Here is a 20,865-nt window from a genome sequence, read left to right on the forward strand (position 1 = left end):
AATATACAGGCTTTTAAAGTCAATCATCATTAATTTTGAACTTTTACCAGCATTTACTCATTATATCTTAGGTTTTACCTCAGAGACATGGTAAATGTTGAAAAAATAGTCCCTGCTACTAACACTGCACGGCCACATTACATTGTTTGACATGTTAGAACGCACAGGTTAATTCTAATCCTGTTTGAGATTTCACTGTCTAAAAATTATTTATGAATCAAGATGAGTGTGAAACAGAGTTTTTATGAAATAATGGACAAGCTTGTGGCAAGCAAGAAAGATAATAACTTTTATCTCAATAGGGACAAATATGCAAAGTGTTTGGAGGAAGTAAAAGCTGCAAAGAACATGAAAAAAACTAGCTGTTCATTACAGGCGTATAAAGCATTACGACATTTTGACTGTAGGCAGCGAAAAAAAACTAATTGCACCTATGAAGGAGGAGAATGGAGAAATAAGGTAATACATTTGTTATGAGGACTTATTCAACATTCTTGAAGAAACGCATGTTGCTGTTGGCCACGGTGGAAGGACACAGATGCTTAAGGAATGTAGCCGCAAGTATAAAAATGTAACAGTTGAGGCTATTATGACATATTTGAAGCTATGTCAACCTTGCCAAAAGAAATAGAAGACTTTGAAAAAGAGCATTGTCATCAGACCTATACTTCACAGTGAAATGAACTCACACTGTCAGGTTGATCTAATAGATCTACAAACTATTCCAGATGGAAATTATAAATTAATTTTAGTTTACCAAGACCATCTTACCAAATTTGTGATCCTTCGTGCACTTCAAACTAAATGCGCCGTAGAAGTTGCATAACATCTTTTGGATATTTTCACCACTTTTGGAGTGCCGAGCATCCTTCATTCTGATAATGGTCAAGAATTCTGTAACCAAGTTATTGAGAGTTTATGCTCCATGTGGCCAAATGTAAAAATTGTACATGGAAAGGCAAGACATAACCAAAGTCAAGGATCAGTGGAGCGTGCTAATCAAGACATAGAAAATATTTTGAGCACGTGGATGGAAATCAATCAGTTATCGAAGTGGTCAGAGGGTTTAAAATTCATCCAGGTGACGAAAAACAGAGCATATCATGAGGGAATCAAATGTTTCCCCTACGAAGCAATGTTTGGTTGTCCAATGAAAATGGGCCTTGCAACTTCAGCAATCCCTAGTGATATGATTAGAGTTATAAGATCTGAAGAAGATTTAGAGAAGCTGTTGCATTCGCATGACAATACAAAACAAAAGAATGATGTTGAAAATGCAATCGAACAGGACAAGGAAGAAAGCATTGTTAAAAATGAGTCAGAAGGTGATATAGACAATAGCACTGTCAACTAAAATAACCACTTCACACCTAAGCGATAATTCCAGCAAATGAACAATAAAAATTTTAATGTTCAAACGTTTTCGGCCATCTTTCAGAGACCCTCGTAGGAAAAAATTTCATAGAACAGAAAAAACAGCTTAACCTAACAGTTTTCGAACATAGCTGTGTTCCAATTTTTTAACATTTAAACGATTTTTGAATACCAAGATCGTTCCGTATTACAACGTATAAATAAAATATTTATAAATAAAGTTATAAATAAATATAATAAAAATAAATGGTGTTAATATATAAAATAATATATATGGTGGTGGTAATATATTCAATGTTAAAAGTTAGCCTGAAGTACAAACGATGTGCAATATGGAAAAATTGTTTCATTTAAAAATCATATTCATGTTTTGTGGCTTTGTAGCACTGTCAACAATAAAACACAAGATGATGAAATGATTATTACTGAGAAGATGAAGGCAAAGCAAATAACTGATGATTTCAATATAACGATTCAGAGAGAGAAAACACGATTGAGTCTCAGGAAGTTCTTGTAACTACAGAGCCAATACCAAAAAAGATAGAATCTGTAGTGACTATAAGAAACAATGTGAAATTGAGTTTAGAGAAACAAGCTGAAAAAATGAAAGCCACGTCTGTTCATAAATATCCAAATGTGAAAATTGGCCAAAATGTAAGACTGAAAGTGCCTGAAATTGACAAAAGCTAAAACCAACCTGAAAAGCGTTATTGCAGTTGTAGTAGATGTAAAGGACAACGCGTTTTACCAACTAGGTACCAAAATTGGAGTACTAAAGCAGCTTTATACACAAAATCAATTTACCTCATGCCCTGAAGACTTTATCAAGATAGAAGAAGTTGTTAAAGATAAAGAAGTGAGTCTTCAAGAAATTGTCGCAAAATTGTCTTTGACCGGAGAACAAGGTTTCAAGAAATGCAACTGCCTAAAAAAATGCGTAACAAAGAAGTGCACTTGCAAGTCATCAGGATTACTTTGTAATTCTAAATGCCATGATAGCTCTTCCATGTTGTAACAAGTAAAATTCTTTTTTTTACTTTTATTAAATGACAATGAATACCAAATGATTAAAAAAATACTGTGATTACTGATTAGCTTAGCCAACGTAGGCTATTATATTATTTTTGACAAGATAATTTAATTTTTGTTATGTTAAAAAAAGTATTTTTGAACTGCTTCACTAGTTATTAATAAATAAGACTTAGTAAATTGACTGTTTATAATAGTTGCAATAAATGATTATTAAAATACTTATAGTTTTATTTCCAAAACCAATATTTACTAACAGTCTTTAGTAAAACCTAACATGTACCAAATTCTAATGGTAAATGCCCAGTAAATCATCTCACTTTATAAAAATCCGTACATTTATCAACTCATGTTGGTAAATCTGAAGATTTACAAGTAAAACCTAGGATTTACCAATATACAGGCTTTTAAAGTAACACACACACATATATATATTATAGGATAGCTTTAAATAAATATAAAAATCTGTAAGCCCAGTAGTTATATTAAAGTCAAACGATTGCCAGATTAGATTGGGCTATATTACTGCCTGATCTAATCTGGCAATCATTCGGCTGGAGTAGCTTTAAGCCAAAGTAATATTCACCTAATGTGAATTTCAAATGACAATATGACGATCTTGTACAATTTTGTGCAGATAATTACATGATTTATGGGTATTTTCAACCGTAATGGGTTATTTGGTGAGTAATTTCAGAAATTATAACATGAAATTTTAATATATCATACCTCAGCATTGTACTGAAGTAAAATCCATTTCTTGCACTCTCAACAAGCTTTGGTGTAATAACAGGTTCATTTAGTAAGTGTGTGTATTTTCAATATTGCCATTATAAAGACTAAAATAAGCATCCAACATGCACCTAATTAAAAAATTATTCTTTAGGAATTCACATGTATTGTAACCTTTATAATCCATAAAAAAGTAATTTTTAATTTGGTGCCTTTATTAAACTTATCAAAGACAATAAATCATGCATTTCATTGATAAATGAAAGGCATAAAATAGCACAGTTGAAACTGGAAGATTGAGAAACCATAATGGAAAGTCAAATAATTTAAGGAACAGAAAAAATACAAATTCTGTAGGAAATTCATAAATGATTTGAAAGAAAAGATGCATATTTTTGAATGTTATGCAAGTAATTTTCCTTGCTCACATTGGCACCACCAATCCTTGTTTGAAACAATGCTTTAAATATATTTGTATTTCATATCATCAATAATAATTTAAAAGTCAAAATTTAATGATAAAGCACAACAAAATATAATGACAGATGCTACAATTGTCAAAATATGATTAGTTATTGCATAAGGCCATTTTTTCTCTATATTCCACAGACTGATGAATGATATTACAATTTTCTTTCACAAACAGAATCATCAGGAAACTTATTAAATTAAAAATACTCTTTTGCTATTTGAACAATCTAAGAATTTATTAAAATTTATTTGCCTCTATTTTCAGAGATCTAAATATAGTGATTAAATCTGACATTTAATAAGTTTAGATATAAAGAAAAGAGAATTTATCCAGAGATTGATTCTTGCAATCTTTAACCTATACAATTCAAAAGAATTGACTGAAAAATCACACTTTATTTCTAACTTTTTCATAGAAAATTATATAGTATTATCATTGAGATATTATATATCATGTATTAGTTAAAAATCACCTCTTCAGAAAAAAGCTATAACAACTCAGTTATTCTTCATATATTGTAACTATAAAATAAATTTTACATATAAAAATGAATTTCTAACAAGTTTTTTATTTCAAATATAATTAATTTACAACTTCAAAATTCAGAAAAATTCGTAACTGTTCTCTAAAGACTATCGAGGAGTGAGAATATTAAAGACAATTATCATTATTTTTATACTTTTTATATGACAAAGAAACTTAAGGCAAGACTAATTATTGAAATCATAAAATCATTTTTTTTTTTCAACATTTTTACTAGTACATTAAATATCATGTTTCATATAATAATCACCTACAATACAAGCATTGCATAAAATACTATTCAAATTTTAGTATTGTTGAATTAGAGAATTTTAATTTTTATAATTTTGATTTCTTTTATTAAAAAATAAAAAAATAAAACAAAAATATGACCAATAAATATACAAATTTGGAAATTATCAATGATGATAAAATTTCAGTCAACAGTTATTTATTTGTACTGATATTTTATCTTCAATGACTATTGTAAAATTATTTTATGTTCAAGTATTTTTAGTTATTTTTAATCTTTAATAAATCAATAATAAACATATCTCAGCAAAAAAAGGTGTATCTCAGCAGTTATTTTTAATATCAGCAAAACATTCATTTGATAAAATTCTAATCATACACATTATGGTATAAAAGTTTGGTTAATTAAGCTACAAGACAAATAATTCAAATTGTTGAATTTACCAGATTCTTTTTTATAAACTTAAAAGAATAATTTATTCAATAATTCTTTAACATAAAGAAACCAGGTAAAATCCAGCCAGTTTGATTTATCATTTTTAAGAACTATTCAATATAGAATTTAAGATTCATAAAAATATTTATATAATACTCTGAAAAATATGTAAATTTTATTACCAATGGGAAGAGAAATAAAAGTGTTTTATCATTACATAGTATTTATTTACTTTTAATAATAGTGACAAAGTAAATTCATTCTTTAAGAAAAATCTATACTTAAATTTAAAAACATTTTAGACATTGTAATAAAATCAAATTATCATCATTAAAGGTTCAAACCACCTTCAAATCCATACTTATTAAAAAAATGTGCATATTTCATCTATTCAGTAATATAATAAAATTATTTGCAAAAAATAGACTATACAATACTCACAAGGTCACAAAAATACCATGATAAAATATTATTGTAATCATTGAAATTGATAATACTCATTTTATTATATTTGTATACATATACTGTGCATACATGAGCTGCTCAGGAGAATAAATTGATAAACACCAAAATGAAAGTTTTAGAATACAGCAAAAATAAAATTGTGATTGAACTATAAATCTGACTAATTTTATTCTGACATCAACTTTTTTACTGAAAGTGTTTTACAATCCCTCTAGGGTAGATGTTCACCTAGATAGCCCCAATGGTGGTATCGTGTTTAACTTAGCCCACACAACTGTGCCAGCTTCAAGTAGCACACTTGGCTGTGTCATGGAGTATTTGATGTTATATAGTTTTATGGGGGTGTGGGGGCTCGGCCCACCCGGGTGGTAAGGTGTAAGCAATAGTGAGCACCAAGCGCATGCCTATATGTGAAGCGTGGAGGATAGTGGGTAGACTGATACGTATTAAAAACTGATCTTCAAAGACAAATATCATGCAAAGGGTCAACAATTATGGGGGTGGTGTGATTTATATAAAAAATACAAAATAAAACATTGATTTCGCTAAAAAAGTAGTGTAAACAATCGTCATTCCGATAACGGAGGTGCCATCATTGGGGCTAACTAGGTGAACATTCACTCTAGTTTCATAATGGAACAAGAGCCAGAAGATCACACTTTGGGCATTGGCAATAGTGCTTACCATTATGTTTCCTCAAGCAGCTCATATATATATATATATACATACATTTCATTTTTCATTAGCGGGATGGTGGTTGTAACTTTAATCCAATGCACGATATCATCGTCCACATCATTCCACTAAAACTATCACATTTAACTATTTAGTCTAAGTGGCTTTGAGTAGTCCACTCAACTGTGCATGGAGTACTTGATGTTATATAGGGTATGTTTGTAAAGTCGAACAAGTTAAACGAGAATGACGTCATCGTTATTCTTATTTCAAACTTTTCGACCAATCCATTTATAACAAAATGACTGTTGGTAAAATCAAAGATGCATATGTTGATAGTGCAGTCTTATTTGAAATATTTTTCTTAGATTGCTTCGGACAGACAGTTATTTCTATCATTTCACCTTTTAATCTACAATTTAAACACTCGAGTACAACTAGAAACATTGATATTGCCAGGCGCCGTTTTCTTAACAACATAAACTAACTCTTTCCTTCATGAATTTAGTTAGTTTCGTTTGAAACGTCACCAACATCGAGCATGCACACCGAATGGAATTTGTACTTGTAACTGACTTGTTAATAATGCATTTAACTCGTTCGACTTTATGAACATACCCATAGTTTTAGGGGACGTGTCCAGGTGCCGACGTGCAAGTAATAGCAAGCACCAAAGTGCACGACTACATGTAAAGCACGAGAATAAGCAGTATACCGACACGTTAAAAACTCATCTTTGGAGGCAAATATCTCACAAAGGGTCAACAATTCCGACGGTGGTGCAAAACCCCTCGTTCGGAACTCGAATCTTACCATATCGGCCATCATCCCGTTAACAGAAAGGTATCTTTTTCCTCGTAGATACCTCAAATAATCTGTTAGTTATACTGTATATATACAATTAAATCAGTAAAATTTCAATTTATGACGAAGCTAATCTGATTTTAAAATAAGTTTAATAATATCAACAAGTGGTTGTTATATCACGCATTTATTCATACTACACACGCGTAAGACAGTCCGATTAACATCAAAGTGATAATGAATCACCAGTTGTGATCAGAGGACCAGGCTCCCGAGATATTTAGTTCATTTCTAAAGTTCTTAAGCTGTCATTTTGGTCAATATTCGACCAAAAGAGACGATAGTGTCGAAGAGATTGAGTTACGTACCATTTAAACTGGTGGAGTGAATATAGCAATATAAACAGACATCCCGCGTTATATCATTTACAGAGAAATTATTCAGCAATGTTTTCGGTCGAATAAGCAAAGAAAAGCTGAATATACACAATCTAATTAATGTAGGCCACTAGCAAAGTTATCGAATATACTTTGAAGTACTCCCCCCAAACTATTAAATGTCCATTTATAAGCAGAAGCATATTTTAAAATAATTTAATAATATCAGGAATTAATAAATATTTAACTTACTCAGCAATAATTTAATACTAGCTGAAACTACTACTAAAGCATCTAAGTTAAAATAATTTCGAAATTTTCTCTTCTGTTATTAAAAACTTTCATTTCCAGGCCTTTCCCATCAGGAATACAATCATACTTTCCACTGTCTCTACGCCCTCTGTCGTGTTTTGCACGAAACTCGAGAATTTTTTTAAAAATATTATTGACCTACAATACAAGCATTGCATAAAATACTATTCAAATTTTAGTATTGTTGAATTAGAGAATTTTAATTTTTATAATTTTGATTTCTTTTATTAAAAAATAAAAAAATAGAACAAAAATATGACCAATAAATATACAAATTTGGAAATTATCAATGATGATAAAATTTCAGTCAACAGTTATTTATTTGTACTGATATTTTATCTTCAATGACTATTGTAAAATTATTTTATGTTCAAGTATTTTTAGTTATTTTTAATCTTTAATAAATCAATAATAAACATATCTCAGCAAAAAATGGTGTATCTCAGCAGTTATTTTTAATATCAGCAAAAGATTCATTTGATAAAATTCTAATCATACACATTATGGTATAAAAGTTCGGTTAATTAAGCTACAAGACAAATAATTCAAATTGTTGAATTTACCAGATTCTTTTTTATCAACTTAAAAGAATAATTTATTCAATAATTCTTTAACATAAAGAATCAGGTAAAATCCAGCCAGTTTGATTTATCATTTTTAAGAAATATTCAATATAGAATTTAAGATTCATAAAAATATTTATGTAATACTCTGAAAAATATGTAAATTTTATTACCAATGGGAAGAGAAATAAAAGTGTTTTATNTCAACTAAATTAAAATATTAAAATGTTATAAGCCTTATCAAAGGGCATTACATATTACAGTATTTGTATCTGTGGCATGGAAGAATAAGAATGTCAGTGACCAGTTCATGGGTATCTGGCTTTAACATTTGTCCTTATTATATTGTACCATACATACAGTATCAGAATAATATCTTAATCTGATTCATACAAGAATACACACAATTTCCAAAAAAATTGGATAGATATTCAAACAAACAATACACACTAACAACAAAATCCAGCAGAAAAGAATAATTTTTACTGTAATCTAATGTTTTCATCTATAGGTAAAGAACATCCTCAGGTTTGGTAAAACACAGAACAGAACAGGAAAGTTAAACTAAATTTTAAAATTATCAGAATGCATTTAAAAGAACAAAACATTTTTAAGAAAAATTTTTTGAGAATGCAGACCTGCACATGTCTGATACTGAATGATAGCAGCTGGTTAAGTGAGCTCAACCAGCACTCCCCTGGCTGTAGAGATTGAACCAGTCTCCTTGAAGTTAACAACTGAAGTTCTCCTCCTAAAGATCCTGTAGACATTAAGTCTTCCTAAATGTTTCAATTGGTGCAAGAAACTTGCTTTGTTTAAGTTTACTTTCACATTGTTATCCAGCACAAAAGTGGCAAGCCCTGTGTCAGAGAGGCAAGGAACTACCAGCTGCTATCATTCCATATCAGGCACACTCAGCTCAAAATTTTATTAAAAACATTATTTTCTTTTAAATACATTCTGATAATTTTATAATTTAAACTTTGCTGTTCTATTTTGTATTTTACCATTTAAACCTAAGGCTATCATTTACATACAGATGAAAATGTTAATTTACAGTAAAATTTTTCTTTTCTGCTGTATTTTGGTGTTAGTCTTTGTTGTTTATACAAGAGTATAATTCCTGAAATTCATCATAAATTATGAGTATAAAGAAATTAATCCTCTCTAAAACTTCCTGGTTGAATTAAGACAAAACTTTGCTATTTGAATCTTATGCAAATAAGATAAATGCTAAAAAATAAATAAATATTAGTATATAATTTTCATATCAGAAAATATTATTTCCNGTGATCAGAAGTATCAATTTAAGGAAATAACGTTTTACTTAATTACAGTTGAAAATTATCTCCAATGAGCTAAAATATACTACATAGAGTGGCTGAAGTGACGCCATGTTTGAGGAAAATTGAATACAGTCCGCCATTTTCTTTTAGTCAAGGTGACGTGGCATTTGTGTTATGTACACGCAACGAGCTAAAATATACTACATAGAGTGGCTGAAGTGACGCCCTGTTTGAGAAAAATTGAATACACGTCCGCCATTTTACTTTTAGTCAAGGGGGCGTGGCATTTATGTTGTGTAAAGACAACGAGCTAGAATATTCTAACTCTTTGCGTAAGAGTGTGCAAAGTAAAGGAATAAATTCCCACTGTCTGTCCGTCCTTTCTTATGTCCAGAAATGAGTTAGGTAAACGAAAGCCGAGAATAGATATGAAAAGACTAGAGGCGGATGGCCCCGATTAACTACATAAGAATTTTCGGTACAAATCGGAAGTCACATTATTTCAATTCAAAAATGTTCTCCCGAAAAGAGTTAAATAAATGACGGAACGACTCCATTGTTAACAGGAAAAATATAAAAGCAGGCTGGCCGAGCGGTCGAGGTGGTAATCTACCGCTCTGGTGACCCGGGATCAAATCCAGACGCGTCGGAAAATCCTCAGAAATTTTTGGAGAGGTGGCCGTCGAGATATATCGGGCACCCTCCCTCACCACCCGTNGTGTGAGATGGTACCACGTGACACCTTCAACACGTTGGGAGTTGTAACACGAAAAACTCGAGACTAAGGCCCCAGGACGGGCTGGCATCTCTAAAACGTGAAGGTCGAACTTCGAGCGGCGCTCGATGTTCGACGTTCACGTTTCAATGTAATCAATCATATGGCCGAAAGTAAAGCCCTTCGAAACCTGGCTGGGACTTAGATTATAAAAATATTGTTATATTGAGGGTTAAGTACTACACTTACCACTTTAAACTCTAACGTTATCTTCTTTACAAAAATTAAATAAATTCTACAAAATAGCTAAATTCGAAAACAATCTAGATTTATATCACTTACATTTGCCTAACGCAATTGCCTAAATCTCAAATCTAGATTTAGATGAGAAAAATATATTCAAAAGTGACAATCCTGCCCAACACGTGGTACAGACTTCAATGTTTCGACTTAAAGTAAAATGGCGGTCGACAGGTAGTACCCGTCGTTGCCACTAAGAGCGCTGTAACCATGCTTACAGCAGCCATTGTATGTGGTGTATTCTAGCTCGTTGGTCACACTACAGATTTTAAATTGTCTATTTCATGGTTATTGTTTTAAATAATACAGCAAATCGCAGTTATTAAATTTCATTGAAAATTGGATAGAAATGGTATAAAAAAGAAAATAAGAGGAAAAATTACAAATTAATACAGCTACATAGAAAGTGTTTCCTGGTAAAGCGGCTTTAATACAGCAGGATATACAGATGCAATCACATAGTTCGTTTAAATGTTTAATTAGTATACGGCAACGCAACACATGGGCGATCTGCCGAGGGGAAACCTCCCGGGAGGCCTTTTATGGGAAACTGGTCCATATTTAGGTGTTACTAACGTGAAGAAAATCTGGAAAACTCCACGTGGCCAGCCCGTTGGCCAGGCGACCAACTACCGGTGTTCAGTGGTTTTATCCATTCGGCCACTGATGGACTCGTTTCAAATGAAGCAGGCCATATCATTGGCTTGCTTATCCAGCTGTATAAAAGCCTCTATACCAGGGACGCACTCAAAGTAACGATGCTGTTATCAATCACGTGTATTTGAATGCTCTTGTATGACTGCGTGAACTCGTGCTGCAATGATTTAAGTCTTTGTTAAAGTGTAGCATTAATTAAAAATATATATCCCCTTTTCCGTGTTATATTCTATAAAGTAATTATTATTCCATAATTAAAAGTAGCTTGAAATCGATTCGAGAATATAAAGGACAATACGAAGAAAAGGGAATTCAGTCTAATCAATATCAAATGAATGTATTTCTCGTAAAAAGACGACACGTGTTGTGGCTCAAACATGTTTATTTATTTAACTTCAGAGTTTTTCCATGTATTTTATAGCAGATGACCAATAATGGCGTCTTTATCGTATGCCATTTGTAGTTTCACAAATAATTTAGATTATAATGTTTAAACAAAACGTAAAGAGAATATCATTATTTTTCGTATTAATAGAGTCCAAATTATGTAATAAAAATTATCTATTGAATTATTGAGTTAGATTGATGCAACACATGAGCAATCAACCAAGGAGATTGCCTCACAGGTGGACTTACTATGAGAAACTAACCCCATTCTAAGTGTTAATAATGCGAAGAAAATCTAAAAAAAAACTTCGTATCCAGGCCAGCCCGTTGGTCAGACGAAAACTTGAGACAAACTGCCAATGTTCGGTTGCTGTATTCACCCAGCAGTGATGGGTGAATATTTTAATGAAGATTGATATTTCTAATAAGAAAATAGTCCTGTAAATTACTTCAATGGTAAGCCAATAAAACTTATAAAGTATTGCTGACGTGTAGTGACTACGGAATTAAAAGTTTGATTATTTACGATACATTAAATATGAATAATTTTTCTGGCTGTTAATGTCTTTAGTTACAATTCAACCGTAAACGTTCCAAAGTGATGAATACATTGAAAATTTCATCTATTGTCATTAAAAAAAAGCAATTACTCATCAGAACATATTAACAGAAAATTATGGAGAATTACATTAATATGAAATGTATGTAATGATATTTACAGTCGACCCCCATAACGCTATTGATTATTCCGTTTTATATGAATTCCATGTTGTATGAGTCACTTAGATTTTACAAATACGTGTTCCGGGCTGTGAACGGCTCACGTATTTATAAAGTCTAAGTGACTCGTACAACATGGAATTCATATAAAACGGAATAATCAACAGTGTTATAGGGGGGTCGACTTGTATTTATTTCATTTGTGAAGATCGCGACTGTAGATTTTTTAATATTTGAATTTGAAATTTTATACTTTTTTAAAATCTATTATATGATTTTTAATGTATTTTGGTCGTTTCGAGATATACTCTACAAAATGTAACCCTTATTTGTCATATTACTACCAGATTTCGTTTTACCACTGATAAGGCAGCGTGAACTTCATTATGGAATAGCTTCCCTTCAGTGCTAGAACAGCCATATAGACTCTGGACTCTCTGTGCTGTGTGACGTCATCGTCGCTATTCGGCAATAGCCGTAAAGAACGTGACGGGTCCCGGAATTATGGACTTCAAGGCTACTCTATCCCTTCTCCTGACGTCATATTTTTGGTTTATTACAATTTTTCTTTCTCACTTCATCACTTGAAATTACATAAATTAATTTTTCTAGACATTAAAATTTTATTATACAGTTTCGGGTCCGAGCCCAGGCTATAGTGCCGGTTTCTCTTCCCTTTTGCATTCTGATCGTTTAACAATGGTCCCCTCTGTTGCGTGACTCGAGTGCCCCTAATAATAGAGTTCGATTAAGTCTGCTCAATAGAAAAATTGCGGTTTTAAAATCAAAATCACCTGATGTAAAGAAGAAATAAATTCGATGTTATTTTCTAATTTTTTAAAAATTTTCTTGTATATTATTATCACTTATTAATTTATCTAATACCTAACTAGGGATGAATTTCCGATAGAAAGTTTTCCCGAGAGGCATCTTCCTTTGACATATAACTGAAGAGTTAAAGGTGGCAGCATACTGCTCTGCAGACCTATGATCGGAAAACTCCAGGAATATTTTGGGGTGACCCCTCCAGATATGCCGGGTCCCCACCCTTACCACCCGGCCGGCCGGGTGGTAAGGGTCGGGATCCGGAATATCCGGAGACCCGGCATATCTGGAGGATTGCTCCCTCCAGATATGCCAATTGTGGGCCTAGCTTAACCCATAATGGGTTGCTAAGAACGCCGACTTAGTGTTCATAGGGTGAAAAAATAAAAAAAAAATCCCCTTGGTACATCGTCCATCGCTTTGCCGTATATCATCAAACAAAACCAACTTATTTACATACGCTTTATTGGTTTGGTCAGGTCCGCAATGAGGACGGCCGGATGTTAAGGGACGGGTCCTGACATACCGGGACAGACCATTCATAAAATATTCCTGGAGAGTTGCTGGGTGGAATTCGACGGCCAAGTGGAGTTTTACGGGTTTTCTTCACGTTTGTAACCCCTAAATAAGGGTCAGTTTCCCTTCGAAAGTCTTCCCTAGAGGCATTCTTTCTTGGTAGATCGCCCGTGTCGCGTTGCCGTGTACAAATAAACCAACCCAATCTTAAATTTTTAAATTTCGTAAAATGTTTGTCAATTAAAACATACGAAACATATTTATATAAGAATTTAGTATAAAACGCATATTTACAAAATTTAAAAGTTTTAGTGACATCATATTTCTATTAACCAATCACATTACGATCCGATGGGGTTTTCCTTAACCACCAAAATTTCATAACATCGATACCCTTTATATACAAGTTACCTTGCCCTATTTCGTTTCTTACTGTTTACTCCATCCTCCGATACTAAACAAAGTAGACTCCCCCACACACACTCTCAGACGTATACATATACACGTACTGTACTGTACTGTACATATATATATATCCGTGGTACTTCCAGTTTTATTGACTTTTTTGGATTCCGGAGGTCTCAGAAAAGGCGATTTGCAAAAAATTTCACACGATTCCAATACTTCACGTATACCGTAGCTCGGAAAGTAATACCGTGTAAAGTAATACAAGTTTGTGGAACCTCTAAAATCCAGTGTCCTTTTTCGTTTGCCAATCGAACAAAACTATTAATCCGCCCGCCATTGTGTTTCCACGAGAATTGACAAATTATTTCGTGTTTCCGCGAAATTGATAAAATATAAAAAGTCGTTATCACCAACGGATCTATAAAGGATCCGAAACGCAACTCTCGTGTTTATATCATTTGTTCCAGATAAAGAAATTATTCGTAAATAATAAAATCAAATTTTAATGATTTAAAATTCAGAAATTTTGCATTTTGATTGGCCGAAACGAAGCATTATTTCGATTCAAAATTATTCGTTGAAAATTTTGTTCGCGTCTATTTTAAACGATGCGACGATCTCGATTTAGACCCTGTACACACTAGGCGTTTTTCAACGCGCGTTTTGCGAGCGCTTTTAAACGCGCGTTTTGCGAGCGCTTTTAAACGCGCGTTTTGCGAGCGCTTATAAGAACCAAGAGTTCTATGTAGCCGTACACACTCAAAAGCCAAGCGCGCGTTAAACGCGCGTTTTGCGAGCGCTTATAGATTTTTGTTAAAACGCGCGTTTTGCGAGCGCTTTACGGGCGCTTTGAGATATATGTGCTGCCATGTTACCGTACATGCGATCGCGCGTTTTGCGGGCGTCAGCCGAGCGCTTTGAGATATATGTGCTGAAATGGAGAACGATCATTTCGATACTAATCTATTTATTGATGAAATCTAAAAGAGACCAACCATCGTCAAAGGATTTTATAGATATTTTAAAAGAATTAAAAAACTTGAATTTATTTTGTCTTAGTTTTGGATACAACGTCGCAAACATTTCATGCGTCAGTCTATCTCGTAATATTGGGTGCACCCAAAATTCTCTTTGCCTCCGCCGTCGTCTTTTATAGCGACGATAGTGGAGCCACACACAAGCAATCACTTCCACATCCATTTCCAAACCGAGCCAGTGCGCACGCTCCGCTAAACGCTCGTAAAACGCCTAGTGTGTACAGGGCCTTAGTCGCATTTAAAGCGCACGTCGGACAGATCAACGAACGTCCACGCCTCTTCTCGTTTTTCAGTCGCTTTAAGAGTCCGTTCGGCGCGATCTTCTTTCTGCACATCGCGCATCGAATGATTTTTGTACCGGAGGAGTTTTCTTGTTGGAATTTTTGGCAGTCTTTTCGCACGCTGTCACGTGCTCACGTAGTACGGATAAAAGAATCGTTTCCCCACACGAATGGCAGATGGCATAATGCGTGACCATGATTTTCTTCACTTCCTTGACCCGATCGTCTCTCTTTTTAATTTTGCTTATCGGACAGCGACACATCGGACAGGCTTTCGTGATATTTTTGGCATTCTCGATACACGTCATGCAGAAGAGATGGCCACAAGTGAGGATGGCCGGGTCGACGTAAACATCCAGACAAATGGGACATTTGATGTGAAAAATGTCCAATTCTTCTTCTGCCATTTTTTCGACGTGTAATTCCAACAATTGCCTGGATATTATTATTCTATAATACAAATCGTTTGGATTGTTTATTCGTTCAATTATTTCGTACCCAGTTATTTTATAATTTAACTTAGATGTTGTACTCGTTTACATCCTTCGTATACAAGTAATGCATTATCGTGTCGAAGCGTTCCTATTAAATCTCGTTTAGCCTAATAACTCTAACGAAATTTCCTACAAATCGCCTTTCTCCCCGGCGATACAAACACGAAATTATATTTCCCTATTACTTTCCCGGCTGTTATACACGACACAGGGAAAGTATGGCCATCGGTCAAAAAGTGACTTCCCACAAGATTTTTACATTCTTGAACTCAGTGAATCTTGGAACGTCGAGAAACGAAAAAACTTCGGGATTTTTTTTGTATGGACGTTAGTGTGCGCGTGTGGGACACGAGTTTGTTCACCCTGTTTGAAGCTTAATAACTCCTGTGCTTTTTGTCGAAAATTTCCTAAATTCTGCGGGGAGACAAAGAAGGTCGTGTGTATCTCCAGTAGGGTGGACTTATCGACGGTTTTACTGGTTATTAGTATTTATAATTTTTTATAAAACCCATCCCTTCCCTCAAAATCAAGCTATTTGCCATTTTATAATTGTTANAAAATACCGCCGACGAGAATACCACGACGGAACCGACACCGATGGGGACTTCCAGAGAGAATTTTAATTGTTAACGCACTCGGGGTACCTCGAAACGTCAAGAAATGCAAAACATTTCGGGATTTTTTTCTGTATGTATGGGTGTATTTGTATGCGTGTGAGGGGGTGCGATTTTGTTCAGCCAATTCGAAGCTGAATAATTTCCGTGCATTTTGTCGTACATTTCTGAAATTTTACACATACGTTTGTGTATTACGGGGTTTAATGACATTAAATTTGACTGTTGAAAGTTGAAGAGATGAAGAGGTGGAGGAGTGTCATTCGTCGTATTTCGAGAGAGATCGGACTTTAGCATTTACAATTGTTTTAGGAAACTCATCCATACCCTCAAAATTAAGTCCTTTGCCATTTTATAACAAAATCTCGTGTTCATTTGTCCAACCGAATAACGTATAACTCCGGATAATGGAGATTCTAGCCAGATGGATCCATTATATTTACTGTACGATGCGAATGAGTCCTTATAATAATACAGTAGAGCGTCGTTTATCCGAATCAATTGGGACTGGGGTTGTTCGGATAACTTATTTTTCGGATAACCGGTCTGCAGAGAGAACTTTCTATAGGAAACTAGCTTCTATTTCGGTGTTACTAACGCGAAGAAAACCCAGAAAAATCTGATTGGGCAGCCTGTTGTAGAGTGCGAACCCGCCAACAACTGCTGGAGTTCACTGGCTTTATTCACTGAATCACTGGTGACAGTTCTGACTAGAAACTATTAATATGTATATATATGAATCAGGATTATATATTGTTTGTTTGTTCGCTATATATATATACGCATATTATATTCACTTAATTGCTGCGTCAACGATATCGTGCGTTTATTTTGCGCCACAAGATTACTGACACAGATAGCGTATAGCCTGTGTTACCCTGTAAAAAGTATACAAGTATTTAATTTTTCACATCTAACATCAAATGCATTTCCGAACGGTACTTTCTTAATTCTAAAAAGTGTCCTCCAGTAACCGAGTGCATTAAACCACCGAACACTGGTAGTTACCCAATCGTGGGTTCGGTCATGGCCAACGGGCCGGTCACGTGGCATTTTCTGGGTTTTCTTCACGTTAGTAACACCTAAATAGGGCCAGCTTTACGTCAAAGTCTTCCTGGAATTCATTCCCCTCGAAAGATCGCTCGCGTGTGGCGTTGCAGTAACCAAATAAACCAAACCAATTCTAACCAGTGATTATTTATTGCAGCGATTCCCAACCTGTGGTACGCGTACCCCTAGGGGTACGCGATAGGTTGTTTAGGGGTACAGAAAAAAGTTAGTTATTATGGCAGAAAAAATAATATATTATGTATCACAAACTAATAGTATTAAAAAATTATTAGATAAATAATGTTCCTTGCAACAATCACAACTTTATTATACATTTTTTCTTTTAGTTTTTTTTTCTTTAATTTAAAGTTACAATATGTAAATTTAACAATACGGTTACTCACTAAATTTCTTAAATGAGGGGTACAATCTAAAGATATGACATGTCACGGGGTACAATCTAGAGATATGGCATGTCACGGGGTACACTAATGAAAAAAGGTTGGGAACCACTGATTTATTGTGACCTCATCGCGATGCCGGGCTGCAATTTTTCGTCACAATGTTCTCAATTCTTTTAGTGGTGGGTTGCCCCTGTAACTCACACTTTTCCTGTTAGCAATAGAGTCGTGCCGGTTATCTATGTGACTTCGTTTGGGGGGAAAATTTTGAATCGAAGTAACGTGACCTCCGGTCCAAACGGGAAGTTTGTATATGTCCGTAATTTTACGTATCCCGGGCGGCCGCAGACCGTTTATTATACGTAAAATTTTGACGAACAGAAACGTAAAAATCTTGCGGGTCATTTTTTGAATTCCTTATTTACGAATTGTTACCAAAATTTAGCTTACACGCGCAAAATACCGCCGACGAGAATACCACGACGGAACCGACACCGATGGGGACTTCCAGAGAGAATTTTAATTGTTAACGCACTCGGGGTACCTCGAAAAGTCGAGAAATGCAAAACATTTCGGGATTTTTTTCTGTATGTATGGGTGTATTTGTGTGTGAAGGGGTGCGATTTTGTTCAGCCAATTCGAAGCTGAATAATTTCCGTGCTTTTTGTCGGACATTTCTGAAATTTTACACATACGTTTGTGTATTACGGCGTTTAATGACATTAAATTTGACTGCTGAAAGTTGAAGGGATGAAGAGGCGGAGGAGTGTCATTCGTCGTATTTCGAGAGAGGTTGGACTTTAGCATTTACAATTGTTTTATGAAACTCATCCTTACCCTCAAAATTAAGTCCTTTGCCATTTTATAACAAAATCTAGTGTACATTTGTCCGACCGAATAACGAATAACTCCGGATAATGGAGATTCTAGCTAGTAAATATNATTTAATTTTAGTTTTGTTTTGGTTGCTATGCCTTGACTCTGGTCCGGCATAGTACTCAGCCACCGGTGTAAACCGAGTACAACCCACTAAACCCAACATAATAATAATAATAATAATTGGGTGTTTATATGGATCAAATAAATACGAAAATACTATAATTTCATTACTATTTACGGTACCAGCTTTCATTTCTAATCAGTAATTCGTGTCGAATTTCGGATATCGGTCGGTTGACCGACCATCCCAAACTTTTGCAGCTGCCGCTTCCTCGATTCCTTCTGTGAGAAAGTCTTGGAAATATTCTTAGAAAAGCTTTTCTAAGAATCTGACTCGCCTGGTAAAGCCTTTTATACAGCTGTATTAAAGCCCATTATTTGAAAGTCACTCGATCCTATAATAATGGGCTCTTCGCCCATTTTTATCACTTGTGTCCTTACCATACTTTGTTCTCGATATCTGGAAACCCTTTCACGTAATGCTTCGTCTTACTCGTTTTAATAGAGGAAAGGGGTGGTTGATTCTCACCCTCGTTCCCCTATGGTGACGATTCGGTCGAGTCTCTTCCCCCAAGACCCTTTGCCGCCCCCGTGCTTCTTTGCGCCGCCGGGAGTGGTAGGGCCCATTCTGGGAACCGCCGAAGTAGACGATGGTTTCTTCTCGGTTCTTCTACTTTCCTCAGTCTGTCTGGGTGAAATTTTCACCCGCGAAACCGGGACCGTCGGCCGCCCTCGAGGTGGGGCCCGTTCCCCTTTCCACGTTATTTCTTTTGAAGAGCGAATTTCTTTATTAACCCTTTCCGCCTTGTGGGCACTAAGAGGGGCCTCTTTTTGCAAGCCCATTATGGGTTCGGCCGGGCCCACAATGGGGCTGCCGGGTGGTGACGGACCACCGCCGAAAAATTCCTGGGGATTTTTCGACCCGTTCGAATTTGAACTCGGGTCCCCCAGAGCGGTAGGCTGCCACCTTGACCGCTGGGCCATCCGGCCACGAGTGGTCCGGAGTGTCCGCCCCGACCATTTTTCGTCGTCCGCGATGACGTATTTCCGGCGGCCGACAAAAAAACACAATTTGCCAGGAATTGCGGGTATTTTTTATTATTATTAATAAAACCGTGTCAAATGTGTGACTGTTTTTGTATATATATATATTTCGTGTTTTTGGAGTAAAATAACTCTCGTTTTTTTACAGTTATACAAATGCCCACCCGTCGACAGAGAAAGAGAGAGATAGACAGAACGAGAGAGAGAGAGAAAAATTAAGTAAAATACTGTAGCTGCCTCCGGAGAGTACGGCGGATCGATTAGTTCGTCCCGTCACCGCTAGATACCGCCGCCCGGGACGGGGACTCAGCCGCGGTCGAGTTAGTCCAGGTGTTGGCCAAGGTCAGACGTGTTGGCACGTTAACGAAGGGACCCGGCGGGCGCCTCGGTCGAGGGACAGGAGCCATAGCGCCGCCACTAGGATCCAGGATGGGATCCCGGCCCCCGGGCTGGGGACCGCCTCCGATGCGGTCGGAAGTGGCGAGCGGTCCGTCGGAAGCGGGAAGTCAACCGAAGTTTCCGAAGAGAGAATCTGAAACGAAAAAGAACATGGTTGATATGGTTGTATATAAAAAAACAACGTCTGTACGAAGGTTTAAGGCTGTACGAGGCTGTACGATATGTTTGGTCCGTCTTTCACTAGCGAGTTGGTGAAGCCTGCTGTCAAGCTTATTTTGAAGCCCATTGCGGGCCTGGCCATGCCCACGATAGGCTTGAAAAAAGGCCCTCTTATAGCCCAGAGGATCGAAAGAATAAAAACAAATATTCGCTCACCGGTGGTGGTATACTCCATTGCGGGTTAAACACCCACACGGGAGTAAACTTGTACTACCTGTAATCGGAAAAATTATCGCAATACAAAGAAATTTGTTTTCCAAATCTAAAAATATGCCGAGTGTTGCGCTTTAAAGAGCAGCACCAAAAATTCTTTATATTACTTCATAATAAAGTTTGCATGATTCAATTTTTTGGGTGTGTTGGTCCAATTTAGTGGGAATTTAGAGTAATTTAGTGAATTTAGATTCGTGGCCCATATGCTAATTAGCAAGGAAATTAATAATCAATTACTAAAGGCAAGCTCATAATATTCAGATTCTCGAAGTAAAGACTTAAAGTCCTTCCTTAAATTCCATGATGTAATTCAAACTTTATTACATCAAACGAATTGCAATATGATA

The 20,865-nt window shown here is 35.3% G+C and overlaps 2 protein-coding genes and 1 pseudogene across 2 annotated transcripts in view; 1 reads left to right on the top strand and 2 right to left on the bottom strand.

Annotated features, from left to right (window-relative positions):
* LOC111626378 (WD repeat-containing protein 7-like) overlaps positions 1-7,523 on the bottom strand; it is a 101,901-nt gene extending 94,378 nt beyond the window's left edge. The window contains exon 1 of the mRNA XM_023369733.1: positions 7,391-7,523. The gene's annotated coding sequence lies outside the window, so the exon portion shown is untranslated. The remainder of the gene's footprint in view (positions 1-7,390) is intronic.
* Positions 585-1,354, top strand: LOC111626382 (annotated as a pseudogene).
* Positions 7,524-15,162: 7,639 nt separating the features above from the next.
* LOC111626383 (RING finger protein 166-like) lies at positions 15,163-15,552 on the bottom strand. Its single transcript, XM_023369740.1, has one exon. The coding sequence runs from the start codon at positions 15,550-15,552 to the stop codon at positions 15,163-15,165; it is 390 nt and encodes a 129-aa protein (XP_023225508.1).
* Between the last annotated feature and the right edge of the window lie 5,313 nt (positions 15,553-20,865).

This window comes from Centruroides sculpturatus, unplaced genomic scaffold (genome assembly GCF_000671375.1).
Source record: "Centruroides sculpturatus isolate CEXI.00-Female unplaced genomic scaffold, Cexi_2.0 scaffold400, whole genome shotgun sequence".
In the NCBI taxonomy this organism is placed as follows: domain Eukaryota; kingdom Metazoa; phylum Arthropoda; class Arachnida; order Scorpiones; family Buthidae; genus Centruroides; species Centruroides sculpturatus.

Bases quoted from the DNA above. Each gene is read 5' to 3' on its own strand.
- LOC111626383 (XM_023369740.1), bottom strand. From the start codon at position 15,552: ATGGCAGAAGAAGAATTGGACATTTTTCACATCAAATGTCCCATTTGT.